The sequence below is a fragment of the Buceros rhinoceros genome, unplaced genomic scaffold (assembly GCF_000710305.1).
Source record: "Buceros rhinoceros silvestris isolate BGI_N320 unplaced genomic scaffold, ASM71030v1 scaffold19641, whole genome shotgun sequence".
Lineage (NCBI taxonomy): Eukaryota > Metazoa > Chordata > Aves > Bucerotiformes > Bucerotidae > Buceros > Buceros rhinoceros.
This window is the reverse complement of record NW_010392814.1, coordinates 23,677-46,522: the sequence shown is the minus strand read 5'-3', so window position 1 is coordinate 46,522 and position 22,846 is coordinate 23,677. Positions and strand designations below refer to the sequence as shown.

At 45.3% G+C, this 22,846-nt stretch overlaps 1 protein-coding gene across 1 annotated transcript in view; it reads right to left on the bottom strand.

Annotated features, from left to right (window-relative positions):
- Positions 1-15,708, bottom strand: part of XPR1 (xenotropic and polytropic retrovirus receptor 1) — a gene marked incomplete at its 5' end in the record, with an annotated part of 36,880 nt that extends 21,172 nt beyond the window's left edge. Inside the window, 8 exons of the mRNA XM_010144647.1 lie at positions 145-324; positions 557-744; positions 4,069-4,150; positions 4,654-4,737; positions 5,099-5,248; positions 8,775-8,998; positions 14,727-14,830; positions 15,619-15,708. Coding sequence (XP_010142949.1) covers positions 145-324; positions 557-744; positions 4,069-4,150; positions 4,654-4,737; positions 5,099-5,248; positions 8,775-8,998; positions 14,727-14,830; positions 15,619-15,708 — 1,102 coding nt within the window. The remainder of the gene's footprint in view (positions 1-144; positions 325-556; positions 745-4,068; positions 4,151-4,653; positions 4,738-5,098; positions 5,249-8,774; positions 8,999-14,726; positions 14,831-15,618) is intronic.
- Positions 15,709-22,846: the final 7,138 nt, after the last annotated feature.

Genomic DNA, 22,846 nt, shown 5'->3' with positions numbered 1-22,846 from the left:
CAGGCAGCCCGTCCCTCGCCAGGGCTGCTCTGGGAATACACAGTGAATCCTGAGCATCACCCGTCTCTGGATATACTGAACTGCTACTGCTCAGCTACAGCATTTTTTTAAAAATCAGGAATTTGAATCAGGTTTGAGACTTACCAATAGTTTGAGCAGCCAAAACCGGGACTTGTAATACAAGGTTTTGGTGGGGTTGATGAGAAATAGCAACATGAAGCCGTACAAGATGAGTGGATTCACCTGCATAGGGATGTAGGTGAATTTACCATATATACATGCCAGCAGGCTCAGGCACCACAAAACCCCCAGAAAACCAGCAATCTGCGGAAAGACAGAAAGGAGCACATAGATACCTCATGAAAACACAGCTCTGAAACCCGCCGTGAATTCTCATTATCAGAAAAGGGAGAGCAGTGCTCAATCCCATAATCTAATCAGACTTCAGCAACTTCCTTTTCTAATTGTATTAGAACTCCTTGCCAGGAAACGGTGCAGGATTTATCCTCCCGATACGCCGCACGGCTCAGCCGTTCCTACGATCTGTCCTGTTTACCTCAAAGAGATGTTGATGGGACAAGTTGCTGCGGGGATTGAGTTCGAAGATGAGGACGTGATTGACTCCAGCCTGTCTCCAGCCATACGTGTTGATACCCAGGAGAAAGAGGAATTCTATCAGGAGAAAGCCACCTCGATAGATTCTCACCAGTGGCCACACATTTGGTCCATCTATAAAAGCCACACCTGGCAAAGACAAAAACGAAGCTACTTTAGCGACAGCACAAGCCACGTCCCAGAGCAAAGCTGCTCCCCACTGCTTTGTGCTGGTTCTCAGATGTGAGAACAGAGTGTGCTCACGAGCACTGGCACATTGCAGCGAGGGGAGGACTTCTTGCCTCGCCTGGCAGGTGATTTAGGAGCATTCTGGGCAAAATTCACTCTTGAGCTGGTGTAGTCGGGTCATTAGCAGCATCTTAAGTCCTTGTCTCACTCACACTGCAGGCAGGAGGGACAGCACTAGCGTAAATCGTGACTGTATGTGCTTGAATGTCCTGGTTTAATGGCGATGAAATCCCAACAGACAGATACACGAATACTTGAGCTCCCCACAGAACCAAGAAGCAGCACTCACAGCATTTAAAACAATGCGAAACTGCACCTCATCACCCAACTCAGTACAATTGTCATGTAACACATATTCATAACGAGCAATGTACTACCCAACCACACCCCAAGGGAAAACCCAGCGTCAGGCTGCGACCGTGGAAAGCCTGTTGCTTCCTTTGTTCAGTCTTCAGAGGTTTGGAAGCAAATTTGATTAATTTCAAACCAGCAGCCTTATACCAGCCCAAGCCTCTTCGCAAACTACCATCCCCCAGTTGTCCAATACGGGTTTTATGAGAAAAGCACAAACAAAATAGTTATTTAAATCCTCAATTTCAGTTTCACTGAGTGTCTTCTCACCCACGTGCTTTTTAAGAGGGCGGAGAAAAAAAGACCATGCAGTTTTACAGCTGAGAATTTATTCCCGCAAACCTTCCCATCTGAAGTACAGCCCCAAGTTTTTCAAGCTTTTCTTCAGGGAACATACATCCATCAGAAGTTTCATGTACAGAAAAGTACATTTTAAAAGTATGTAAAAAAGTACATAGAATTATGGAGGAAAATTGTGCAAGGAACGACTCAAAAACTGTTGCTTTAAATTTGAAACTTAAAGAGACTATTGGATTCAGGCAAAAGAGAGTCAAATTTTGGACAGAAAAGACAGACACCCTGAAGAAGCTGAAAGAAGTGGGTTTTAAATATGGAATTGCAAAAGCAGCGTTTCAGATTTTAATCTGAACTGCCTGCAGACAAAACCAAGGGAGGTGCTTCCAAACAGGACAGAGTAGCCCCAAAGAGTAAGAGATGCCCAGAGAGAATAGGACAGATGTGCAGGGCAGGACAGAACACCCAGACGAAGGCTTATCCTGTTCAATACAGCAGCACAGCGAATTCCTTCCATAGCTAATGGCCACTAATCTCACTTCTGGACTCTCAAGGAGGTGGAGGACCATAACTGTGGTGTGGAACAGCAGCTGGTTCTGGAGAAAAGCAGAGTCGGAACTGTGCAAGCAGCTGAGATACTAACAGCGAGAAGCTAAGAGTATTTCTGTACATTCTCTCCTCTGACGCCAAGATCCTACCTAGCTTAGCTTCCTCAGCATAAAGGATCCCCTTCTCACGGCTCCAGACCGAACCATCCTCTCCACTACAGCCCAACAGGTCGACTGAAGACCCTCGAGGACCCCGCTTGCAGGGAAGTGTCCAGCAAAGGCATATGAGGTCTCAAACTGCTATGACCCAAGCCAGGGCTCTGCACTACAGCCCCAGGCAAAGAGACCAAAGTGCGCAGTCAGGAAGACGCTGCCGAACCCCATGGCATCGCAGCCTAATTCTCAAGCAAGAGACAGGGCACAGCTGCAGCAAGAGTCTTGAGGTTTTGCATGAAGTCTTACAGGTTTTTGGGTAATAAAACACATGTCCCTTTCCATGAACTTTCAAACTCAGCTACGCACCGGCTTGGCACCTAGGAAAGTTGATACAGAAATGGTGAGGCCTCAAAATTCGTACGCTAAGGTAGCACCCTCCTGGGATCCACCTGTAGCATTTGCAGCCTTTAACAGACCCCAAGTTGTTATGAACCCATCTGTGTAAAACGCCGCTGTTCTAGTTTTAAAACCAGCAGTAACATCCAGAAGCGGTTTACTATGAGAAGTCTTGTTCTGATGCTGTTCCACACAAAGCACTCGAATCCTGTCTTAGTCAATCAGATCACAAAAAGACTTTGGTAAAAGTAGCCCAGAGGTTAGCAAAGTAATGTCCAATGAAAAGCGAACTCTTTGCAGTCAGAATACAGTTTTTTGCCCAATATCTGAAGTAAGGTACGGCTATCAGATCATGCCTGCTGATACAAACAAACCCATTACTCGCACTAGGTTTAGAGGTATAATCATTTTTATGAATTCCTTCTCACAACTGTGCCGCTTTTTGATTCTTAATACCGAGAGATGAAGCAAACACAACTGGCTTCAATCATATTTGCATCTTGCACAGAGATCAAACATATAAGTAACGACAACAACAAAAAAGATATGATGAATAAAGAACAGCTTCTACACATTAAACGGACCCTTCGCACAGATGGGTCAGCTTTCTGCCTCTACCAAACGGGAAGCAATGCAAACAGCTTCCCCAGCAGAGATATTTTATCCCAAGAGATGACTGGATCCAATTACAGAAACATCTGATTAAAATTTCTTTTAAGTCAAAAACACAGACACAGGCTTTCCCTAATGCAAGAGCTCGTACGCTGATTTGTTAAGCTTCTTCCTTTGTACTGCTTAAGCAAGTTACAACGCTACAGAAATCACACACACAATTAGTAAAGCCGCTTGTGATTAAACGCTGTATCTGGATCTACTGTGCTAACATGGCTTTTACTCTAATCAGAGTCAAAACTCAGAAGGGGCAAAGCAGAATAAAACCAAGGCCTGAGATACGCAATAATTCAGCGTAGCTTCTGAACTATCTTGCCAAATTCTGCCACTGAGAAGAATTCCATTAATAGGCACCAGGCACTGAAATCCGAGAAATTTCTACAGGAAAACGTCCCAAGTGGCATGGTGCTCACATGGCTCTATGGCTGGTCTCCTTCTCTGGAGGGACTCACTACTATGCAAAATTTAAGTTCTATAAGCACCTCTCTCAAGCTGGGGGTGAGGGCTGCGTGTTCACAGAAAGACAGCAGCGATCTGTCTCGATACGTGGATGTGGCACTTCCAGAATATCCCTCTTCAGAATAAGGAGGAAACCAGGAAAACAAACCATAATACGTTCAAAATCCACACGTATGACGTAAGAAAACCCACAGCCTGGCACTGAGTAGAACTAATAAATTACAACCGTGTGACAGACTCAGGGTCACTGAACCCAGAAGTTCCTGACCAGCCCAGTTCAGATCCAGGCCCTCACTGCGTGACGAGAACAAGGTGCAGCAGCCGGTGGGACCCAGCCGAGGATACTCACCGGACAGTATGACAGTGACGTTCAGTGCAAGGAACAACCCACAGAACAATCCGACCCTGAATGTAGTCCAGGCTGGTACAGGCTGCGACAAAGCAATGGTGGAATTAAGGTGGAGTAAGTGGGTTGTCAAAGTCAGATTAATTTGCAGAGTAAATTTACAGTCAGGGAGACAATGTCCCGATCTCTAATTGCACTCGTGCTCTTGAACTAAGGTTTTTTTAAACTGAAAATGCTGCCTAATATTCTTCCCTGTGGTGTTGCTGTGTTGAAACAGAGCTTGGGCATCCCAACACCCTTTGAAAAATATTCCAGACCACACAAACGCTGAACTTCTGTTATTATTAGCACAAATTTCCTTTGCTGTCTATCTCATCCCTTCATTCCCGTCTGCACGCCGTAGGAATAGTGAGCTATTTCCAAATCTTCTGGAACTAAAGGAGATGATGTGGCCATGCACCCCCCTCCCCCCAGTTTGCAGAGCGTGGTCACACCAGTTATTTTCACTGCTTTGTTCGGATGTTGGAATATAACTTGGCACCTTGGCAAGCTGGAGAAGCAGCTTTGCCAGAGAACTCAATCTCTCACCTGAGCTGCTCCTAAGGGTGGAACACGCAAACGTTTCATCGCCTTCTGTCTATCTCCATCTTCTAACTCATTAGTCACCACTTCCTGAGGAGATAAGATACACACCACAGATGCTCATTCTAAAGGTACTGCATTAAACCCCCAAATAATGGTTGATTTCCAAGTTACACCGGCCCAAAACTCTTCTAATTCATGGTAACAAAGACACAGAGAGCTCATCATGCTGCATCGAGTTATTACACAACCCAACATAACTCTGCACGAGCTTTTCAGAGTGAGGAGAACATACCCAAATTTCTGTAAGCAGTGCCAGAAATCAATTAATAGTTGTCTTAGCAGTAAACACCATCTATTAGAGAGGGCAAAACATTACAGCAATTGGCAGTGAACAAGGAAAGGAACTTTCTCTTCAAAAGAGGAGCAGTGCCCAGACTGGCATCTTTACCTCTGTTTCGGAGATAAGCTGGTTGATCTTCTTGCAGGTGTAGAAGGGGGCCACCTCCACCTCGGCCACCCGCCATTCCGCTCCCCGCGCCGTCTCCAGGTTCTTGTCATGCTTCTTTAAGATCTTGCGGAAGCCAGTGAAGTTCAGGTTCTGCAGACACGGGAAGAGAGTTACTGGCTTTTAACTTCTGTCGGCTGCCAAGAAAGTTAAATGCAGTGCTATCAAAAAAGGAATCCAAAGTATCCAAATTCACAAGAACCCAAATTATTACACCTATTGTCAGGAAGTTTTTGAGTTATGGTTTTATTAGAAGTAATACACATCCCTTGCAAGTACCAGGAAACATGGGGGACTCACGGGCATAAGAGGAGGTAACTTATTTGCAGGGAACTACCCAAAACCTCACATTCCCAGAAAATTCTACTGTCTTTACGCTTTACGTATGTTGCAGATCAAGACTTCCAGATAAGTGCAATATAGAAGGTAAAACCTCGTACGGGAGTTTTAAATGCCGCAAGTTAACTCCAGGCAAGCACATCCCCAGAGCAGCACCCTCTTCCACCGAGTACGACGACTGCAAAACTATTTCAGGCTTGCAGATGTGGGAGTTGTAACCCTCTCGTCTATAGAGGTAAGCACACGATGCTGCACTAAAACAAGAATTAACGGTTGATCTCCAAGTCATAGATGAACCCTGACCCAACGCACGGTAACTAAGAGAGACAAAACTCATCACCCCGCAGGCAAATGCTGTGACAAGATCCTGCATCCCAAATCCTGCATTTCATTATACAGAAAACGCCACTCGGAAGATTTCAAGGTTTCATTCAAGCAACAGCAGGAACGCAGACAGACCATGGCAAGACTCACTTCTAAAAGAGCTTAGAAAGTAGCTTGGAAAGAAAAACAGAGAAAACGGCAAGATCCAATGCCCCAGGGAGAGGCGCCAACTACTCACTGAGATTATTTTCAATCTAATTATGCTTGGAGTGATTTAATACCAGACCCCTGCCATATAGGTGGGGAAATGAGGCTAGGGAGACAGGAGCAGGAAGCCAAAGCATTAACGATCTGCATTATTGCAGACAAGAGACTTTAATTACTTTCTATTGGAAAAGCCAGCATTCCACCCCGGGGAGAACAGATCACTATGTCAGAGACTGGAGATGAAAAAAGGCAACAAAACAATGACTTTGGTCAGCGATTTTTCTGCAGCTGGACCTCACGTCACTTTATCTGCCACGTCTGTAATCGCAGCCTGTCTCTGCTGTGCCTCGGCTGGTTGGGGCATGGTTCCACCAGACACCCTAGGACCTCTCCAGTGGCGTTTCATCCTCCAGCTGCAGAAATTCCACAACCCTAAAGTGCATGATAAGAACCCGGTTGGTTACAGTGGTACTTCTGAGAAGGAACAGGCAGCAGTGGAACTGTGAGACAGAACAGTCAAACATCATTTAGATGTCTCGCTCTTCTTGCTGCTTCTATTTGGCAAGGGGCTTTCTTCGAGCCTGACTTCCACTTCTTCCGGATACTCACTGAATCCACAGAAGTGAATCAACGCATGGGATGGTTTGTCGTTAAAGGTGAAAAAAACCACACTGAGTAACTCACACCATAAAAGTAGGCAAGATCAAGTAGAATCAAGGAGTGGACTCAAAAACCTTTGCTCATACACAAGAGCAGCAGTTTAACATGACTGAGCCAGCCTCCGTCACCCGCCCAATGGATGATCCTGTATTATACACAGCGCGTGTAAGTAAATAATGTACGCTTCATCTCTCAAGATTTGTTTGTTCTAAACTACAGCATTTCAAATAATTTCTTCCTCTGTGCACACACGCCAGAATGATATATTCCTGTCAACAATAGATTAATTTTATCAGAAGTTTAACCGCTGGCGGATTACACAAATAAGAGCTGCCCCGGAGACAAGCTGTGGTTTCCCTCGCTGTTCGGTTTGCGTACCGTAGGAATGAACACACGCGACTTTTGCTCTTGCTCCAGTCCTGACAGACTGAGGAATTCGCTTCACGGGGATTTTCCTTCCTCAGCAACCCAGCACAAGCCTTCAGCGTTTCATCGAAGCCACAGTCTGATATTTATAACGCCGCTGCTGACTTCACTCTGCCTCCTACACGAAGGCCTCCGCTACGTCATCTTCCCACCAGGTTATCAGTTTTCCACTCAAAAACTGCAGGAGCTTGAATATTCCCAGTTCTTACATTCTAAGCTTAAAAGCGATTAAGAGCAGCACTCCAGGATTCGGTTTTATGTCTGCTTTAGTACTTGTCTGCCTTGTCCTCAGCTTCAAGACCAATCTGAACGCATTTTTCTCATTCTCTCTTCGAAGATATGTTGTAGAAAGAAGCTCTGCTCCTTTTGGAAGCTGTGAAAGCTATCACGCCCAGAGTTTTACATCAATATTTAGTATACATACAATGGACCTGGACTCACGCTAGGAAAAGCACAAATAGCAGCGTGCAAGATGCCTTTCTGCACTGGCGAATAGTAGGAAAAGATTTTCCAAAGGAATGACCTGTGTCATCCCTTACTTAAATTCTCCATCAAGCCTCAAAAGCAATTTTTTCTATCCAAGAGAAAGCGTTTTCTTTGTTTTTTTTTTTTAAAAAAACAAGTTACAAAATCACGGCAGGTAAAACTGCTTTGCTCCGTTCCTGAAAATCTACAGACATTCCTCTGCCTTTCCCAGGATTCTGAACTAGAAACTGCCTCTAATAGTTAAAGGGCTTCAATAGAAGCTCATAAATAGTTTCTGGGCACGTGCTCAAAGACATCGCTTCAGAAGAGGTAAGACGACTCAGAATTCTGGCAGAATTAAGTTCTGTCCATTCTGCAGAGTGGTATTAAATTAATTCTTCTGGTGAATTTTGTCTAGTAAAATTCTCTGGTACAACACTGGTGAAGAGCTGAATACAGATGTAGTGGATTTCAGTTCACACGTTCTTATTTAACAAGCTAAAAACCCTCACAGTAAGACATTTAAAAACATTTCAGGGTATTTAACACCAAAAGAGCTAGCCCAGCAAAAGAGATCCTAACAGCTTCAGATTTTTGTTTCGAGATTCTTGGAACCAAATCAGTGTCTGCGATATTTGCCATGCCCCCTTTCATGCCAGAAACCCAAGTACAACTAAAGATTTGTTTTTTCATACTTCAAGGCAAACGAGTGTGTATCCTACAGAATTAAAAACATTTTTTCCCCCTAATGGATGTTTCAACAAGAAGCTCTGATAGAGCAAGGTCACAGTCACTACCATGGTAACACCAAGAGGAAACACTACATTAGCAAGTCAAGTTTCATTACAAATATTAGATAAAAGAGCTTCTTCACCAACTTGACGTCTCCAGCCCCGCACAGAATAACACACCACAGGAGAAGGTCCTAATGTCACTTCATTTTTCTGGCCGTGCCTAGGCCAAGAGTGCTGGGGTCAGCCAGCCCAGGAAAGGAAGGAGGAGGAAGGTCCTTTCTAGTTCACAAAAAGCAACAAGACCTATGCTGCTAGCTGCTAGCCTTTTCTTTTAAAATGTTGAGGGACCCCAAAACCTAAAAATAGAAATAAAAAAGCAGCCTGAATGAAGTAACTGAAGGATACACAAAGCAGAGAGACGTTTACACGCAGGGCTTTGTACAAGCCCCTCTATTCACAGGTACCTGATAGTTCTGCAGTAGGATGAGGCTGAGGTAGAGCTCGCTGAAGGCCAATTTCAGATCTTTGATATTCCTGTGCTGGACACGCTCTTCGTGGGACAGGTGGAAGACCGGCTTTCTGCGCCGCTGCAGCGTGGAAGCCCCGCTGGCTTCCTTCTGTGCATCCAAAGTTGATTGTAACTCAGTCCGGAGAGTAGTAAACCTGCGCTGAGCTTCTGCAAGCTTTTCTGTTGGTGAGGAAAGGGAAAAGCCAGGTGAGAGGACAGCAACTTGCCTCATGAGCCTGTTAAAAGCACTCTAGCTCCTCCTCGAAGAACGTGTCTATAGGTAAAAAGCACTGCACTGAATGACCTCCTGCATGGCCTTCCCCCACGAAGCGTTAAACTCAACAGCTCTGCGTACTCCTCTTCACGCTCCTGCTCGTTAAAGGGTTTAAAGCGCTCCTATGCAAAACATACACACTCTCAAAAAAAAGCCATCCTGTCAGATGGGTCTTAATTAACACAGTCAAAAACAAGGGGCTGTTCCTTCAGCACAGACTGAAGCAGCATCAGGTGTGAACTCAGATCTCTCGACTTCCACCCCAGAGCCGATTTCTAGAGGATGCTCATTCCTGGACCACGCCAATACTCATTACGGATGGGAGAAGCTCAACCTGCGCGGCTGCCGCCCGTACCGGGGGCTATAAACCAGCACAGGGCTGGCAGAGCCGCAGCTGGAGGCAGCCAGGCAGATACCACATCATCCAAATACCAAAGCAGTGACCACACGAATACACTGCTCGCAAAGGAAGGCGGCTCGCCTGACTCAAATGAAGCAAAGGAACAAAAAGCTTTAGGAGAACAACCTGTTAGACACTACTATGAAACCTGACGGTAAGCAACGCACCCTTCCTATCCGCGCACCCACGACTGACTACGTGTTTACCAGCTTTTTATATGACAGTAAGGAAATCAAAGGGAAAAATAAAACCACGCTTCAAATGTGACGCTGAATTTTGGAGCGCGGAGAGCAACACAACCCCTCTGCCAAGCGCCCGGTGACAGACAAACACAGCTTCTGCTTTGATCAGGAGTTACAACACTAGTAGCTGCTGTGTGTGATCCGCTGTAATGATTTATCCCTCTTTTCCTCAGTTTAGGCTCAGGCAGGCTCGAAGCAATGCCTCATTATTTACTGATTAAAGGGACAGTCAACCTGCATTTAGATACCGTTTTGATGTGTTTTCAGAGCGAGTCAGTCTCTCCTTCTCACATCTCAAGTATCAAAAAGGTGTTCCTTCAAACGTGCTGCTTTTGTACTTTCAGCAAACGATCTTTCTGGCTAAACAACAATCTTTAATGCTAAAACCAACATAACTGACACCACTATCTTTCTCTGTGTTCTGTACAACTAGGTCCTTCCAGGCTTTTGCCCCCCTCCACAGCTTCAGTCACAGCTTTGACATCCCTGTTGATAAGCAGCAGCCCAGACCACGGGTGCACCACAGCCAGGAAGATGTCGAGCTGGTTCCCAGTGTTGGAGCAAACATCTGGGAGCTGGAGCCTTCCCCACCCCACAGGACACGCACCCCTGCACCAGGAATGACAGAGCCCCCAGGTCCCTCCATGACCCAAAGCTCTGCCCGACAGACTCCTGGCTGTCAGCTTCATTCTCTTCACTACTATCTCACATAACAACTTAATCTCAGTGGCTCCCCACCCCCAAGTAAGATTCACTCTCTTGGGAGCAGTTCTGACCTTTACTCCAGTCTTATTCAATTCTGGATAATTTTAAGGTCAAAGCTTGTCTGTAAATAATTTTACAGTGCTCTGCATTGCATATTTTCCAAAAAGAAAGCGCCTTTCCAAACAAAAAATAAGGATCATTACAGAAAAACAAAGTATGGAAGAGCCCCAAACACTCCCAACCTTTCTCGGTTATAAACTTTACTAAAACAGGAGGTTTTAAAAAGACAGGAAAAGACATCTCTCCCCTGACAACTTCTGCAGCTCCAAGGACTCCACTGAACGGAGGCAAGTCAGCTCACAGTGAGAATTGTCTGCCCACAGCCGACAACTACATAACATTGAACATACACAAGGTCAGACTACAAAAATAATAGTCTCTCCCCACTTCAGGAACTCACTCAGGAAGAATTAACAGACACCTGTTGGAATCAAAAGCCTTCATATAAATAAAACCCACAAGTTCACTCTTTCTATTCAAAATGTCATATTAAACCATCTGTGATACACTGAGATTTCTCCTGGATCAAATTATTAAATATGGAAGAGTTTCAACTGACACCTCCCAATTGGAAGTGCCATTCCACAACTGGAATTATCCCTGTGGCCACAAAATCTTAAAGTCCATCAGCGTAATAACACAGTGTTTGAAAGAAAGACAATGCTTTGAAATAGTTCTAAAACTGCCGCTGCATTTTTCCTATCGGCTTGCAAACCAACATCCATTTAAAAAGCATCATCTCCAAACACAACCATTCTTCTTAATTACGCACTGCTGAAAAGGGTCATGTGTTGGCTTCCACACAGCCCTCCCCATCCACAGGGAGGGCTGCGGTCCTCCGAGGGTGAGGCTTTAAAAACAACTGAACCAGTCCAATAGCGACCTGCCAATGCGGAGAAACAGCAGTCCTGCACCTTCTGCTCCCTCCTGCCTCTCCCTTGCCCTGACACCAGTTCGCCAGTCCACAAATCATTTCATAGAATCATAGAACCATCTGGTTGGCAGAAGCCTTTAAGTTCAACAAGTCCAACCGTTCCCCCTGCACTGCCAGGGTCCCTAAACCATGTCCCTCAGCACCACCTCCACACATCTTTTAAACCCCTGCAGGGATGGGACTCCACCACCTCCCTGGGCAGCCTGTGCCAATGCTGCACAATCCTCTCTGGAAAGACATTTTTCCTGATTTCTAACCTAAATTTCCTCTGGCGTAACCTGAGGCCATTCCCCCTCGTCTTGTCATGCATAACATGGGAGAAGAGACCGACCTCCAACTCCCTACAACTCCCTTTCAGGTAACTGTAGAGAGCGCTAAGGTCCCCCCTGAGCCTCCTCTTCTCCAGACTAAACAGTCCCATCTTGTTAAGGTGTGATCTTACCAAGATTCACTGCAGAAGCAAAGGACAACACAATGTCTGCTGCTATTCTAAAAAACCTCCTGGGAATTGCCTAGGGAAGCTGCACAGCAGAGTTGAAATTCATTTCTCAGTTTGCAACATACTCCAAAATAATTGAAACACCATTCACCACTATTGCTCATTTAGCACTCTGAAAAGTGACTTTAAAAAAATTTGCCACTCAAAAGAGTTTGAAAGAAGCAGGATACACTTAGGAACTGGAACCACTCTTGTACTGCAGCCCTGTGCATGACCTGATGCCCACCGATTCCTCAGCTCAAGTGTAACCTCACGGCAAAGACTCGGGAGAAATCGAAAATTAACAGAGGTGGACTTCAACACAAGTGCTCGCCATAAAGAAGCGGCTTTGCCCAAAAAATGTTTCCAGATCCTGACTGAAAACCACTGCCTAAAAAGTTATCACCTCAGCTACACAGTTCAAAGTTGGTTTTGACTATTTTCCAAGACTAAGGAAAAATTCACACATAAGTACACATAAAAAAAAAAAAAAAAACCAAAATCATTACACCAAGGAGCTAGTAAAATTTCCCCCCAAATTTCTAGCGTAGATAGAAATTTGGTGGTCATGGTTGTGACCGCAGCGTCACCAGACAGGAGGTAACTGAAGAGCCCGTATCTCCTTGTGGCATCCTGGCTGGGGACTCCTGGCGTTCTAGGCAGGCTCTTTTCCTACTTGTACATATTACGGTCAATAATTTCCTTACCAAGTGAAAGCTGCGGCTTCCTGCAAATAATAAGACCGACTCCTAAATTAACCGCAAAAATGTGACTAGCTAAACAACAGGCCAAGCAGATCCTGATGATGCTAATTTGAAATATAACCAACCTACTCTCTAGAAAATCCTAAACACAAACCTAAACGGGCCACAAAGGAAACTTGAGCACTGAGTAGGCTGAACTATCAAAAATTTTATTGCTATTCTTTTTTCTTTCAATTGAATATAGATTTTCTTGAGCATAGTCCAAATAATCACCAATTGTTTATCAAATCAGATTTAGTTAATGGCAGTTTTCCTTCCGGCTGAGCTGGGATAATGGTCTGGGGAATTAAGGCTTTGTCTGATGAGAGCCGACGACCGAAGCAGACGGTGAAAGGCAACAGCATTTTGCTGCTGGCACCCCAGCCCCGAGTGCTCTGGGGAGCCAGGGAGGAGCTGGGGTGCGGGAGCAGCCCGTCCTGAGAGGACAGGGTTGTCCTCGCTGTGGACATCCCTGGCAGCGTGGACATTCCTGACGAGGAAACGAAGCGCAGAAAGCTTAGTTTTCTTGAAAATGGACAATATTTATTGTCATAAAGACAAGCGTGTCATAAGCCCTATAAGAAATCTGTAATACCTGGGATGTACCCCAGGGTACCCCAGCAGGGTCCAACATGAGCAATTTCTGACACCATCAAGAAGAGGAATCGCTGATGGAACATTTCTTCATGCTAATGACCCTAACAAAGGGTTTCCGCACTATTAAAGTCATGTCACTCTTCTGCAAATAAAGGCCTTATTTTAATCTTATCACAAGAGATTTTCAAACTACGCGTATTCTCTCCCGTAACTTTTTGAAATGACAGCAAGCTGAAAAAAACCCACCCTACCCTATATTATTAATGCCATTTTAAACAATGCTGGAACAGATGCACATATGTGGGGGCTCGTGCGCTAGCAGGGCCTCATTAGGGAAAATTATCATCTGTATTGTGCATCTCAATTGACAGAACTTCCTCCACAGCGTCTAGCTTGTAGTACACAGCATCTGACATAACTAGAAGAGTAAGAGGAGTTTATGTGCATAAAAGCCTTAGCCTGGGATCGAACCAGAAGATCTCCCAGGGAAATGAAACAGAACCATTGTTCTGAGTCAGGTACGTAGGAACTGCATGTAGAAAAACGCCTATAAAGTGCAAAACCCAGCTGGCCTAATAAAACATACCGCTTTGGCCTTGTTGAGAGCAGCAAGTTAATAAACCGAACTGTTCAGAGAAAACAGAGCTGAAGTCGATGTACCGATGTATCACTGTATCCATATTTAACCACTTTTCCAGTTGAAAACCCATTTTAAACCTTACCAAGAGAGGCCAAAAACCAGCTGCAGCGTAACGGTGGCTGGACCTGGAGCACACTGATACGAAGCCTTTGGTAGCAGTATTACAGGGTGAATTTCCACTTGTGCCATTGTGAAGTTTATTGTCAAAGCAGGGGATGGGAAAGCAAACTTTCTCAGGGAAAACATAACAATAAACAAGAGCACTGTGACTTGGGACCCCTAGGAACCCTTACTCTGACCACCATCACAATTTCACTCAGTTCACTGAACGATTTTATACGCAGCCAATGACAAAATGCTTCTGGCTGATCTACTCCAGAAAGTTGCAAGAGTTTGAGCTAAGCCTTTAAAAACGCGTTGGACACATCAAGATGGTCAAGTTACACACACAGGCAAGTCCATGATGAGCTACTCCCGGAGATGAAACACGAGCTAGGGAACTCCACACGCCTAAAACGTGCCCAGGAGACTCTCCCCATGGGTAAGCTGAGAAACTGTGCCCTATAAGTAAGCTCCCACTTCAGAGCATCTTCCTGAAGATGAAGCTCAGCAGGATGCTATTGCAAAGCAGTGAAAACCACCTGCTTTTCACCTTCCCTCCCTGCAAATACCATGGTTTGGCTCCACATCTGTGATTAAAGCAGAGCAGTTTCCCATATAAACCTGCCCTATAATTACCTGCGTGACCACTGTGGTTATTCTGAAAGTTCTGGGGCTTCAGACTCTTTCCGTGGTGCTGTATTTTTCCACAAATACACACAAATAAGCAGCTTACCTGAATAGAAAATGTTGATTTTGGCAAGTTCTTTCTCACAGGTTTGGAAGAACTTCTCTTCAAACGTGGCAAAACACCTTTTGACTGTGTCCTCATCTGTGTCTATAAAACAAAACAGGGAAAAAAAAAAAGATTTGTGACAGAACATAGGAAGAATTTTCTAAGTGGCTGCCATGGAAATACTTCTTCAGAGTAAATCCACTTTCTTTGTGGAAAGAAGAACAATCAAGTCCAAAGGGCTTTGAAGGAACACCTATTTGTCTGTAAAAGGATAGAGAGGGAAAAACTCATATAAAGCAGTAATTGCACCTTGACCAAAGGTCTCATCATCTTTCAAGAGCCACTGCAGATCTCACATGCTTCTTTTCTACTTCACACCCTTGCGTGCCTGCAGCTGGGGGGCCATCCTGGAAGAATACTGCTCCTCACATCTACAGGAACTTTTTGTTAAAGGCATCTCTCCAATCATCACAAAGACACCCACCCTAAAGCCGCACACCAGTGGAGAGAAGACCATGCCCAGTCTGTACCTGCTGCCTCCGGCATCCTGAAGACACCTCTCTGCTGCCAATATCAACCCAGAAGGTTCTCAGCCTACCCACAGGCACTGCTCTTGCTCTTAAGAACAAACCTGGCCAGGAGAAGTATTCACCCCAGCTTGGCAAACAACAGGGTTTAGAAGGAAATTGCCCAGTTTTGAAGTGAAGGCTTCCTCTGACCTTCCAGGAGGACTCACTGGCTTCAGCCACCATCCCCCCTTCTCACTGTAATCCTTCAAACACAAAGCGAGCATCACAGCGAACTAAAAGCCACCTGAGGAGTACGTGGGAAACTGTGTGGAAACTACCTTCTTCCTCCCTGGAAAATAAAAACTTTCTCTCGTAAGCAAAGTTGAAGGGAAGGGGCCTGAATTATGGCGATCGTGATTAGACCCACACTTCCTCCCTGCTGCTCTGGGACCGCTTTAACTCTTTTGGAAGAGCTATGTAGAATTCCGTAATTAAAGCTAAAATTTGAAATTAAAGCAGCAATTCCATCACTTTGTTGTTATTAAAAAGAAAAAAATACAGTGCAGCATCTCCAAAACTGCAGGACTTCAAAGACAGAATGAATTTTCTAATTAATTAGTTTAATGAGAAAAAAAAAAAAGACACGCTGTAATTACAAGTTTTAGCATTGTCAAAAACCTTTCTCGAATATTCCTAATGTTGAAATAAAGCGGACTTGTCACACCCCCCATCGTTACAGTTCCTGAACTTCCACGCAGTCTTATAGACTGAAAAAGGTTATTACAAAGAGAAAATAATTAGAATTTTATTATGCTCTTGGTAATGTCAAGAAACACATGTTCTTAAACTGAGAAGATGTGAGTGAAACTTATCTGTGGACGCTCAAGCAGATAAACACTCTAGACTGTCACAACCAAGAAAACTTTTCCTTTTACCGTTAATTTCTATGTAAAAGCAACCTTGAAGTAGCATTAATCAAATAACTTAATTTACATTTAAAACTTCTAGCATTTGGAATTTTCTGATGTTCGTGTTTGTGGCACTGACACTAAACGCCAGAACCCCCCTACACTTTGGTGGGGCTTTTTTAAAGGGTCTGTATAGAAAGGGCGGGTAACGCAGGACCACGGGGCAGCGCTGGAAGAAGTCTGTCTTCTTCTGGAGTTTCGCGATGCTTTAAAGAGCAAAACGGAGAGAACGCAGGGTGCTGCACAGACAACTGGTGTTTACAGCTCCACCGTCCACGGGCTTGGACAGAAGAATTCTCTGGGGCTCCAAAGGCTGTTCTGAACTCCAGCGTCTGGATCCCAGGGTCTCCTTATTATCCAACGGTCATACTCGCGGATCTGCGGTTACTCCCAAGGCCAAGGGCTCCCTCCCTTGTGCCAACCCCCCTGCAATGACAGGGCTCCGACTGTCCTTCGCTGGAAAGCTGCCGCAGCCCCGCGGTGTCGTTCCAGCCCTGCTCGAGGTCGCTGGCCCGACGCAGACTTTGCAGCACCGAACACGCGCATGCCTCAACCGCTCCCGCTTGCCTCCTCACAGACCCCTCTTTGCGGGCAGCATAAAACACCGGCAGGACAGAGGATAACCCTGCCTTGGGTCTGGTAACCTCCAACAGCAGAGTTGCGGCGGTTGCAACACCCTACCCTGGGGCTCCACCAGCACAGCCAATCTCAACTTGCCCATGAGAGCTCTAATCCGTGACCCAACAGCCGCGAGCGCCGGCTGACGACACACAATCGGGCAGGTGAAGCAACAGGAATTTCTATGCAACACTTAATACGTGGTGATTTTATTCACTAGCTGCCCGGAACTTTTCAAATAACAGGACTCAGGCGGTATCAAAACAGAGCTGGAAGGAAGGGCCTGAAGGGCAAAGTCTGCAGCCCAAAGACTTCGCGCATCCCCAGGAGAACAGGCTCACCCACAGATGCTTTCTGACGTGCGGCAGTCATCCTTCCCCGCCTGGAAAAATCAGTTCTGCAGAAATAACAGCACACCGGGCTCCCCGCTTCCCTGTGAACCACTGCAGTCATCGCTTGTTTCTAGGTTTCAGTGAGTTCACAGAACAAAGGTAAAACCAAGCAAGATTTTAAACTTCAGTCACTGGAACGATCCAAGGATAAAAGAATCCCATCAGGAAGCGGAACATACTTTTTGCCCACAAAGTCAAGCATGAATGTTTCTGCGCAATCAAAATGTCACATTTTAAAACAGCAAAAAGCTCAGCAAAGCAACGTAGCATTACACTAACATAATCATCACCAAATAAATAAGTAAATATCTTGCTTTATAGATTACTGACCACTTCAGGGAGTGATAAATGAGTGTGTTAAGCAGCTTGACTGTATCTGAAGTTTAAAAGAGAAAATGGGCTTTAAACCACAAACGAACCACTGCTGGAAGACCTTCCAGAAACCTTGAGATTAGGAATTCAGGTCAGTATTTCCACCTCAAAACATCGCTGACTCAAAGGAAAACAACTTCTGTACAAACTACTGAAAATCCTTCTCCAAAGGTCAAACACCCTCTCCTAAAAGACATTTTCCAAGCCCCGGTGGATGCCAGCTTTAAAACCCAGGATTCTCCGTGGAGAAGAGGTTTCCCCGTGGTCCCACTCCCACTGCAGTCCGGTCATTCAGCTGCAGTAACAGACGAGCGCTGCCAAGGCTACGGCCTCTACTTATTTATTCCCCCCCCAAGGCTAGGACAGGACAACGGGGTTTTTGCCGTGAGAGCATCATGGTGCCAGAAGCCGGCCTTGGGTTCCGAAGCTCCATGACAACATAAGCTGTTTTCAAAAGGCATCCAGCTCTGGCTGCCGAGAAGGGCCAGCGCTAACCTTCCTTTTGTTCCTTTTTCTATAGCCCTAATACCCCGGTCACCCCAAGCTCCGCCAAGCTGCCAAGAAGATCGTCTGACCAATATTGCAGCTTCCCCATCTCACCTTCCTATGCAATTGCCTGCCATGAATTTAAAAAGCCACAGACAGCCTGAAAGGCTCTTGCTTTTACTTGCAGAGGCAAGCGGTAAGGCGGCAGGAATGGATGTTTGCAGCCGGCTGTACTCCCCTGTCACCACGCTTTCTGGTTGCCAGAGAGTTCAGATGCTGGGGCACCTAAAATAGAGCCTGAAGTTGAAAAATTATCTGCAAGTTACACTCCTGCGCTGTGCCAAGCACTCATTTCTCCGTGCATCTCCAAGCTGTTCATTTAAATTCTCATTTTCTGTAGCTGTGGTACACAAACAAACCATCAGCCTCCCGGGCAGCTCTGCTTACTCGCCTCCATGCAAGAAAACACACAGTACAAGTTTTATTTCTTAGAGCAGTGCCCTCTAAAAGTCATCATGAAAAAAACCCCCTTCAGTCTTTATCATGCTGAATTTTAAGAGGCATTTAATTAAAGCAGAAGAGATTAATTAGCTTTGTTATGAGATCAGCACAGGTGTAGTTCTCTGAAACACCTGTTTGCCACAAAACAGCTTTATCTGAGTAAGGTTATTGCAACACATCAGCTAGTGAGGAGGCAATTTATTTATTAGGAGGATTCTGCCATCTATTCAGTACAAAAAAATGGGTCCAACTCAGCACTGGCGTTAAACACATCAAATCACACTGAACAAGTGGTCACAAGTTTAACCTCGGCACCATTTTGAATACTCTGAGCTTTTCATATTTTCCACACCCAGTCCTTGGCCCCTGGCTGACGAAAAGCCCGGTCCACAGGGCTCAAACAGAACTGTGCTCTGGAAAATCAAGATTTAAAAGACATTTTTCTTTTTCCCAGGTCTATGAAGACAGCAAGTGCTTAATACTTCTAGACTCAGTGGCATAACAGGGAAAGAAAAAGAAAAAAGCCACCTCTATCACCACTCTCAAAATCCTGAAAAAAGTGGGTCACTATAATGAAAACATGTAACTGCCTCCAACCCCCCATCAGCTTTGTCCGGCTACTCAACCACAACTTTCCAATACCCTCGACAGTTCCACAGCACCAAGACTGCAGTTTCCCAACAGAATCACAGAATCGTTGGGGTTGGAAGGGACTTTGAAGATCATGGAGTTCAACATTTCCCCTGCACCACCAGGGTCCCTAAACCATGTCCCTCAGTGCCACCTCCACACGGCTTTTAAACCCCTGCAGGGACGGGGACTCCACCACCTCCCTCAGCAACCTGTGCCACAGCTTTATAACTCTCTCTGGGAAGAAATTCTTCCTCATAGCAACCTAACTCTCCCCTGGCACAACTTGAGGATGTTTCCTCGTCCTGTTGCTTGTTACTTGGGAGAAGAGACCAGCCCCCAACTCGCTCCAACCTCCTTTCAGGGAGCTGTAGAGAGGGAGAAGGTCTCCCTTGAGTCTCCTCTCCAGACTAAACACCCCCAGTTCACCCAGCTGCTCCTCGCAAGACTTGGGCTCTAAACCCTTCACCAGCTTCGTGTACCTTTTGCACAGTACAGTGAAAAAAATTTTACAGCTAAAAATCAGTCCATATAGTTCATAAATGCAAGGACAAACACTACCTTTACACCTCTAATGCGTCATCCTCATGTTTACTGGGGTATTTTTCCAAGGAAAGGTTCTTCCCCAAGGCAACTCCCTTCCTCAACAACAGAAAGCTACGCATGGGTCAGCTGCAAACCGGATCACTCCCTGAAAGCCTCCAGTAAATTAATTACTCACCATGCATTTTCCTGTCCAGTCTTGTGGCAAATAAAATTCTGCATCAGAAAATTTTTAAGTTCTTAAAGTACAGATGTAGAAATTTCTTGTGAGGACAGTTTTGATGACTCGGCTTGCAAATAAGGAACATTTTCATTCAAGTTATTACAGCTTAACTTCTGAGCTGTGAATTGTACGTACATAGGTAATGGTGTACATCACTCTCGGAATTTATTATATCAACCAAAAAGCAGACCTCGAATTGAAATACTATAAAATTAGCAAGAACGAAGCTTCGGGCACTAAAAACAACCCCAAAAAAATTCACAGCAGCCCATACCGACTTTTCTCAACCATCACGGATGAGCTGGTCAGCTCTTCACCTAATGAATGCTTTAGTCCAAATTAGATTTGGTTATTAAATTATTTTCCTAAATCTAGTAATAAAAAATGACCACTCAGGTAGCAAACGAGGTTGGGATTGCCTGCACGCGCAGTCTGTATGTTTGGGCAGAGGAAGGAGGAGGCAAGAACCGCTGCAGGTCACCAACGCAGGTTCTCTCAGATTTTCGTTGGCCGTTTTGTGGTTTTTCTTTCCAGAATGAACTGAATCCATTTCAAATACCCTTAGAAATCACAGATTTCAAGTTGCTAAAAGTTCTGCTTCCTTATTTTTGGATTGTATCACTGAAATCTGATGAGGAAACCAGCCAGATTCTTGTAGACGGATTATTTGGCTGGAAGGAAAAAGCAACCTCCACAGCAGGCCTACAAACTAGATATTCAACCAAGTGCCTACTACAAATTATTTATAGTTGTGACTCTGTAAACAGAGTCTTGGCATCGTCCTGATACGAAGTTCAGGTGCAGAAAAACCAGGCAATGTTGTAGCCAGATGTCAGAAGACAGCTGTTGCCCAGCTGGCTGGCTACGAGCTTTGTAGCTCGAAGGGTCAAGTTCTGGAGCCTACGGGGTGGCCGTGCAGCTGTTGCACAGGTTCACTTCTTTAAACCAGTATCCGGCCCTCCAAAGCAGTCCTTTTAAAACACAAAGGCGGCACTAGGCTTTGTCTACTCTCACAGGCAGTCGCTAAGGCGAGAGCACAGTGGTGCTGTCGCTGGATTCTCCTGGTACAAGTGTGGCTCCACGCTCATTACTGCGACAACGGCTCCGCAAAGCCATCTGTGCAACGACGCTTCTGAGCTGATCTTTTTCAAAGCCTCTTATTTCAGAGAAAGGAGGTTCTAACCCTTCAGCAGAGGTGCAAAAAGCACGGCTGGTTCAACCGTGCGTGCCTGAAAGATCTCAATAACTGCTTCTCAAGTAGCTGGGGTGGGGGGAAGGCAAGAGGGGTGCCAGGAAGCTGGCACAGCTTGGGAGCAGAGAGGACCCCAAGGCTCTGCAAGCTTCCGTGCCAGCTGTCCTCAGTGTCGCTGTTATAACTGACTGTTGTTGTCTGAATTTGCCAACTGCCAGTGCTGTCTCAGCTTTGGGATTATACCTCCAGTCTGTCCTTACGTATGACCACGAGGCTTCAACAGTTTTACATCGCTTCTCTTCTGTACCATCAGGAAAATCAATATTCCCAGTAGAACTACAAAACTTAGGCTATGTAGTACCTCAGATTTGAAGGACAGCTAGGCAGAAACTTGTGACAGACAAAAAAAAAAAAAAAGAGAAGCAGCACAAATGCCTAATAATATTTCAAACCCTACCATAAAGCTATTACTAATACAGCATGACAGACCTGGATGCCAGGAGACATCATACAGTGACAAGACTCTCGATACTTGCCTTCCCTGGTTAAAAACAACCTTTAAATTCTTACTCTTTTCAAGAAGGAAAGTAAATATTCATGAGTGTGAATATTCACGAGTGTGTTTTTGCAGAAGTTCCCCAATAAGCTAGACCAGAAATACTGCCGCACACTTTAAAGTCAAGAAAAGACGGTCAACAAGAGCTAAGGCTTCAGATGAAATTTCACCCTGACCATTACCAGACTCCAAAGACAAAGAATGGAGAATACCGGGGCTCAGTTACTCAGTCGGTGCCTACTAGAACCTGTCCAGACATAATGGTCATGCACGGTCAGTTTAGACAAGTAACTGGTGATGCAAACGGAGATTCGGCAGCTTTGTGGAACTGCCAGGATCACAACGGGATGATCTCTAGTTACACTCTGCACCCGCACGTTCCTCAAGCTGCTGATCTGCCGCCTCAAGTTCTGGCTTTCATTTCGACAAGACAAGACAGCAGCAATTGCGGTTGCACGAAACACCACACCTCAGTTCCCACATCTGAGGTTAAGTAGTGCAGAGATACCTCAGCCTCTTACGGGCAGGAGGTCTGAGCTAGCCCATACGCCTCTGACACATGCTGCCTGAGACACGAGTTCAGCACCGCCATCCTTCCTTCTGCAGAGAGAGATCTCCATTAGCCTTTAACCTGAGCAACGTTGCATTCGTGATGGTAGTTTCCTCTGCTAATTCACACGGATGGAAATAATGATACTCCCCAAAGTTGCCCAACAAGGTCCTTAACCCGAGTAGAAAACAAAAGAAGCCACAACAGCACACAGGAGCACGGAAAATCCAGACCAGAACTGTTGATTTAAAACCAAGTGCTCAGAGTTCAAATTTAAGCTTTTCCTTATATTCACCTACCCCACGTTTCCCTTCAGCCTGGTGAAACTCAACAAATTCAGCAAATCCTCTGCTGATTATCACTACCAGTGTTCCCCACCTTTGAGCCAAGCGACATTTAGACACATATATACGTAGGCTCCAAGAGACTAAGGGGAAGATCATCCCAGTCATATAGATTTGGGGTCTGTGATGGAAGGAATTACCACGGGGCTCAGCAACACAGCAGCAAGGGGCAATTAAAGGAAACTCAAATCCTCCAGAGCTGAATGTAGTAGAGATCCCTCACAATTACTCTTTCC